Source organism: Octopus bimaculoides, chromosome 11, assembly GCF_046866305.1.
Source record: "Octopus bimaculoides isolate indiv1 chromosome 11, ASM4686630v1, whole genome shotgun sequence".
NCBI classification, from domain to species: Eukaryota; Metazoa; Mollusca; class Cephalopoda; order Octopoda; family Octopodidae; genus Octopus; species Octopus bimaculoides.
This window is the reverse complement of record NC_142938.1, coordinates 20,790,725-20,798,224: the sequence shown is the minus strand read 5'-3', so window position 1 is coordinate 20,798,224 and position 7,500 is coordinate 20,790,725. Positions and strand designations below refer to the sequence as shown.

At 37.9% G+C, this 7,500-nt stretch overlaps 1 protein-coding gene across 5 annotated transcripts in view; it reads left to right on the top strand.

Moving 5' to 3' along the window:
* The window catches only part of LOC106869305 (thyroid receptor-interacting protein 11), a 212,144-nt gene that overhangs the window by 8,152 nt on the left and 196,492 nt on the right, over window positions 1–7,500 (top strand). For all 5 annotated transcript variants that reach the window (XM_089359614.1, XM_089359612.1, XM_089359613.1 and 2 more), the window contains exon 3: window positions 7,440–7,500. This exon is cut by the window's right edge and continues 50 nt beyond it. In XM_089359614.1, the coding sequence (XP_089215740.1) occupies window positions 7,440–7,500 (61 nt within the window). The remainder of the gene's footprint in view (window positions 1–7,439) is intronic.

The following is a 7,500-nucleotide window of genomic DNA, read 5'->3' as shown; positions in this document are numbered from 1 at the left end:
TTCATACTGTCAAGGGGTGAGCAATTAGGAAATAACAGTTGTTATACAAGATACATTTTGGCTTTTCAACCATTTGTACCTGTTGAATCACCATCTGCTACCCCTCATCTCTTCCTGTCGTCTCTCTATCATCCATTCTATTCTCTATACTCTGCACAACCTGAGGAAATGGTAGCTAAATCTCTCTCAGGTCACACCCTGTCATCTTCAAGGGAGAAGAGATGCATTGAATAATTTCAACATGGCTACTTCTACAATGGCAGGAGTGTCATGGTTGGACTTTCGTCATAGCTCTACTCTGTTACGATTGACCTTGACTAAACAGCAACAACAGCATTTAATAATTCAATTATGTTCCTTTATTGTTCCGAGTTTCTCCCTTTTGAAATACACTGCCTTTGTTTCAGTTATTTTTGAAAAGAATTTAATAAATTAACTCGTTTTAAACTGGTGTTTGAAACATAAATTAACTTGATACTTTGATGGAAAGCTTACTATAAAAACATAGTTTGTATCATAAAGCCAAGGCTGATCTAAGGCAGATAAATCTGAAAAGGGTTAAATCCCAACTTGGTTTGACTTACCCTTTCATCCTTATTCATCATCATCATCATCGTCGTTTAACGTCCGCTTTCCATGCTAGCATGGGTTGGACGATTTGACTGAGGACTGGTGAAACCGGATGGCAACACCAGGCTCCAATCCAATTTGGCAGAGTTTTTACAACTGGATGCCCTTCCTTACGCCAACCACTCAGAGAGTGTAGTGGGTGCTTTTACGTGTCACCCGCATGAAAACGGCCACGCTCGAAATGGTGTCTTTTATGTGCCACCCGCACAAGAGCCACTCTAGGAGCACTGGCAACGATCTCGCTCGAAAACCCTACAAAGGCCAGTCAGGCGGTATATATATATATATATATATATATATATATATATATATATATATATATATATATATATATATATATATATATGTCTGTACGTATCGTCGTCGTCGTTTAACGTCCGCTTTCCATGCTAGCATGGGTTGGACGATTTGACTGAGGACTGGTGAAACCAGATGGCTACACCAGGCTCCACTAAATTAAAGGACCAATCAAGCACTCAGGTCCCCCATGTTTTATTTGAATCAATTGTTCCACTCCCCTCTACCTATCATCATCATCATCATCATCATTTGACGTCTATTTTCCATTCTGGCTTGACTGATAGCTTCACTGAAAACTGGTAAGCTGGGGAGCTGCACCAGGTTCCAGCCTGATTTGACATGGTTTCTACAGCTGGATGCCCTTCCTAATGCCAACCACCCCAAATGTGTAGTGGGTGCTTTTTACGTGCCACTGGCTTGGGTGTCAGTTATGAAACACCGGCATTGGCCATGTCTTGTCAAGCACAGTCAACAAAGTGCTCTTCTGCCTCTTCTAGAAATGATCAAGTTATACAAACACCACAGAATCTCAGACCAAATGATAAAAGTGTAGAATTACGTACTAATGTATTGACATTTTATTTTCTTTAAACATAAATTCTAATTGCTAAGCAGTAATTGTATGGATAGCTTCAATGGGTCAGTGACAGTATGTATAATTATAGATGGAGGTCAATGTCAGTGTGTATAATTAGAAACGTAGCTCATTGTGATTATCTATAATGTTTAATGCTTTTAATTATTTATTAATGTAAGAAGGGTCCTGAAATTTGCTGAACATCAGGCATTAGTAATAATGTTCATATATGCTTTTTACAATTTCACTACCCATTCATGTATGTATGTATGTATGTATGTATGTATGTATATGTGCGTGTGTGCGTGCATTGTGTGTATGTGTGTGTATGCATGAGTGTATGTGCGTGTGTGTGCATATATATCTATATATATATATATATATATATATATATATATATATATATATATATATATATATATATGCAGACATAGTTCTGTGCTAAGAAGCTTGCTTCCCAGCCACATGGTTCTGAGTTCAGTTCCACTGTGTAGCACCTTGGGCAAGTGTATTCTACTATGGCCTCGGACCTACCAAAGCATTGTAAGTGGATTTAGTAGATGGAAACTGAAAGAAGCCTGTCGTGTGTGTGTGTGTGTGTGTATATATATATATATATGTATGTATATATGTATGTATGTATATATTTATGATGTTTGTGTTTATGTCCCCATAACTTAGCAGTTCGGTAAAACAGACTAATAGAATAAGTACTAGATTTACAAGGAATAACTCTTGAATCAGTTTGTTCAACTAAAACCCTTCAAGGCAGTGTTCCAGCATGGCCACAGTCAAATGATTGAAAATAGTAAAAGAATAAAAAAATGTATGTATATATAAATACAAACATACATGTTTGTGTATGTGGGTCCAGATAAAACTGTGTGGTTAAGTTGCTTTCCAACCACATGGTTTCAGGTTCAATCTCACTGCATAGCACTTTTGGCCAGTGTTTTCTGCTATAGCCCTAGGTTGACTGAAACCTTTTAAGTGAATTTAATTGATAGAAACTGAACGAAGCCTGTTGTACATATAAATGTATGTATGTATATGTGTGGGTGAGTTTGTCTCCCTGTCTTTGCATCATATAAAGGTTATAAATGAACATCTCTGTTGTATAGGTGGTCTTTTTCTCTCTCCAATCTTACGCCTCACTTGGAAACAGATGTGAGTTGGTAATAGAAATACCTCAATGAATTCTATCTAATTCGTGCAAACATATATATGTAACAATATCTGTTTCAACATGATTTCACATCAGGAATCTAGCAAAACAAATACATAATCATAACATACATGTAAGGGGAAAAAAAAATGAAAGAAAAGGGAAACAAAGACTGCTTCTAACAATGCAGAAAGTTTTACAAAAATCCTTTATATTTCAGCACAGTGACCTGTCTTCAGAAGGAAGTAGTCCAAGAAGTCAATAAAAAAACATATTTCTGACGATATGCCTTTGCATCTGAAATATAAAGGTTGTTTGTAAAACTTCCTGCATCGTTAGAAACTTTTTTTCATTTCTCTTTGCTTTCATTTTTTATTTTGTGACAATGCTTCAAACAAACTACTACACTCATATATATGTCTGTCTGTCTGTCCATCCATCCATCCACCATGAAGTTCATGATGATTCCATTTTTCAACTGCAAGGGCATCATCTACATCCACTGGGTTCTCTCTGAGCACAATGTGGAGATTTTAAGGGAGTTCAGAAAGACATTTCATCACAATAGGCCATAGCACCTGCCCCAGGACTCAGATCCATCCTGGTAACCAGCTACTTAACAGAGGTGGACATCAAATCTGTCTTTCACTGTCCCTACAGTCCAGATCTTACTCCCTGTGACTTTTTGTTGTTTCCCCAAGCTGAATGAGTTGATGAAGGAGATTGTAACAAGGGTCTTGGACACCTTTACTTTGGAGAACTTCCATAGGGCTTTCATGAAATGGCTGGAGTGCTATAACAAGTGTATTGAAGCCAGAGGATTCAACTTTCAAGGAGATTAGGGCTTTGTACTTCATTGAAATTCATAAATGTCTCAAAATTTCTAGAATGCATCTTGTACCCTTGAGGGTACATGTGTTTGTGGCATACCCAACCATTTATACTTACATCCTAATTTTATGGAGCAAACGTTCAATTGATTAAATAATTGAATACACATCATTGAAAACCAATAAGATCCACCAGCACCACCATCATCATCATCATTGTTTTAGTGTTTTCTTTTCCATACATGCATGGATCGATTGAAATTCATTGAAGCAGATTTTCTATGGCTAGATGTCCTTCCTGTTGCCAACTCTCACTTGCTTCCAGGTTAGATGATATTTACTGTGGCCAGACATATTTTTCACCAAAGACTGGAGACAAACGTCATCATTTGTATAATGGTGATGCTTATCTACAACCATCATATGATGTCAAGACAAGGGTACACACACACACACACACACACACACACACACATGATAGGCTCTATTCAGTTTTCATGTACCAAGTCCACTCACAAAGCTTTGGTTGGCCCAGAGCTATGGAGAAGACACGTGCCAAAATTGCCGTGTCACATGATTTAAAAAGAAACTGCTCAGTATATATATATATATATATATATATATATATATATAATTCATGCATAATATATGTATATTATGTTTATATATACATGTTCATGGGCATGTACATATAAATAGATAAAGCATGTATGTATTAAACATGGATGGAATACTATATCTTGTGCATGTGCATCTCGTATATATATATATCATCATCATCATCATCATCATCATCATCGTTTAACGTCCGCTTTCCATGCTAGCATGGGTTGGACGATTTGACTGAGGACTGGTGAAACCAGATGGCAACACCAGGCTCCAATCTAATTTGGCATATATATATATATATATATATATATATATATATAATAATTTTTTTCCAGAGGATGTATATATATATATATATATATATATATATATATATATATATATATATATATATAAAGTTCCATAAGTGGCTCGTCTGTTTTCCTATGGGTTCATTCTGTTGTCCCTAAAAAAGGTCGTTTTTTTGTGCTTTGTTTATGTTCCCGTTCCTTTTCTGACGTCCTGTTCCCGGATATGCATCTATATATATACATGTAGATGTAGGTATGTACATATATGTATGTATACATGCATATGCTCATATATCATTTGTATTATGTATATATACATATATATATATAAACATTATCTTATGAGTTCATGTTTTGAAAATGTCTTAGAATTATTTGGTTATTGTTTTCATTATAGCTCTTTTGTCAATCAAGAGTGTTGTTGATAATCTGAGGTTTGAGAATGTGGAATAAATTTTCCTGTCTGGAAACACAGCAAAAATATTTGTGGGGAATCTAATACTGGTAACTTTTGAGCTGATAATTCAATACCTCAGCCACTTGGGTTGATTATTACCACTTCTGGTTTTGTGAAATTGAGTACACAGCTGTTGCCAGTAGCCATTTTCATTTTTATGGGTGGTGCTGTGTGAAAAAGGAAGGATTTACTAGACAGAATGACTGGGGAAAATTTCACAGCAATGCCTTCTGCATTACAAAAGAAAGAAAATGTACATTCAAATAGGAACTAACACAACTGAATAAAGGAATTCTCTCCACAAAAAAAGTTTATCATCATCATCATCATCATCATTTATTGCCTGATTTCTTTGCTGGGAGTGGTTAGATGATTCCACAGGATCTGACAAGCCAGTGGACTGTTTTGAGTTCCAATTTCTGCTTTAGCATGATTTCTATAGCTAGATACCCTTCCCAATTCCATCCACTCTACAAAGTTTACTGGGTACATTTTTTGTGGTACTGGCTTGCCATTCGTGAGTTTGCCAAGTAACTCACAAGATAAGACCCCACTCATCTGAGTGGGAGTGTAGGTATCGAGTGAGGCGGCTTTGTGCCAGTTGTTGAGTAAAGTATGATACAGGGAGTGAAACAGGTGTTTTGCTAAAGAGGAGATACATGGCTACCCAGTTGGAAAGAGAGAAAAGAGATGGTGAAAGTGTACCCTTAAAGTAGATGATTATAATAAAAAGAATAGGGACAGTAGATCAGAAAGGGTAGGTGGGTAGGTAAGTTCACCAGTGTGTGAAGCAAGTGTGACAGATGGTTTTAGATGGGGATAGGTAGATACTGTGAATGGAAGACATGGGTGGAGGCATAGTCATTGGTGAATATCAGTTAGGAGGGCAAGTGTAGGGAGGAGGAGAAGGTGACAAGTGGCAGTACTAGAGAAGCAAAAGTGTAGGGGTATAAATGGTGTCATTTAATTAGCTAAAATTATTGTTCTGGGTATGCAGTAGTGAATGAGTGTGATGCCTTTTTTTTTTTTTAATTTAATTACTGGATCGGAAGGAAGAGGCAGTGCCCCTAGTCTGTGCAGGCTTTTTGAGAGCTGTGGGGTACAACAGAAAAGACATTAGCAGAGAGAGTTCCAGAAGGATGACCTTATGGAAAGGAAGGTCTGGGAGTAGTGTCTGGTGCAGCACTTTAGGGGACGGGCTTTGGTGGAGAGATGAGTTGGTCAGGAATGTCTGAGTAGAAATGGTATAAGTCCAGCAGTTATATGGAGCAGAGGCCATTATTGTATCAGTAGCAAAAGCAGAGAAAGGAGACAGCATGGCCTGTGTGCCTATGGCATGCAGGCATCCTGGATGCGAGAACAATATGCTGCTGTGGACCTCACTTGAGTTTTTAAAGTTTTAGTAGCAATTCTTACCATGCAGCCATGCTTGGACTTATTTGTCGTTATAACTTTTTGATTGTTGTTCTTTTACAAAACCCTTACTTTCTCCGTCAAGATGTGGAGGATAGTTAAATCAGCTACTCCAATGTTGTCAAAAGTTTATTTGAGCAGAGCTCAACTTCAAAGGAATTGCAACATCAACAATAAAACGTTATTAACTTGATAATCTGAATGCTTGCAACTTTGAATTTTCCAGTCTGTTCCACAATATCTTCCTGTTTTAAACCCACTCAATACATTCACCTCTTGTTCTTTCTGTCCCACTCAGCCATTGCTACCATAATAAATAGTTTTGTCTAATTCTTTCTCTTCTGAGGTGCACCAAACTCGATCTGCCTTGCATAGCTTCTGAATAGCTTCTTGCTGGAGTTCTAACGGAAACATCAACTGAATTAAACTTGACTAAAGCAGTTCTTGTCGCTATCCTTTCTCTCACTCCAGTCTTGTTGTTGGCACTCCGTCGCTTACGACGTCGAGGGTTCCAGTTGATCCGATCAACGGAACAGCCTGCTCGTGAAATTAGCATGCAAGTGGCTGAGCACTCCACAGACACATGTACCCTTAACATAGTTCTCGGGGTTATTCAGCGTGACACAGTGTGACAAGGTTGGCCCTTTGAAATACAGGCACAACAGAAACAGGAAGAGAAGGTTGTGGTGAAAGAGTACAGCAGGATTCGCCACCATCCCCTGTCGGAGCCTTGTGGAGCTTTAGGTGTTTTCACTCAATAAACACTCACAACACCCAGTGTAGGAATCGAAACCGCGATCCTATGACCGCGAGTCCGCTGCCCTAACCACTGGGCCATTGCGCCTCCACCACTCCAGTCTAGGAGGGCATAAAATAGACAAAATAACCTACATAGGCATTGCTATCATTCCCAGACTAATAAAATTTAGGCTGAGGGAGCCTTTATGTTGTTTCCCAATCTGCTAGAAGTAGCTACCAAATCTCCCTGAAATCAGTTGCTGAAACACTTAAAGATGGGATAGTCATGGCTGAAACATCTTTGATCATAGCTTCAATGCATCAAAGGTGGTGGTTGTGATGATGGTGGATAAATAAGAACTCAGTACCCCAAATGTTTTTTCTATGACAATCATTTGTTTTTGTTTTCTTTTTTTCTTTTCTTTTTCAGAATGACTGGTTGAAGAAACTAAATAAGGATCTGGAAGATAAAGCTGAATGTTCAGAACTTC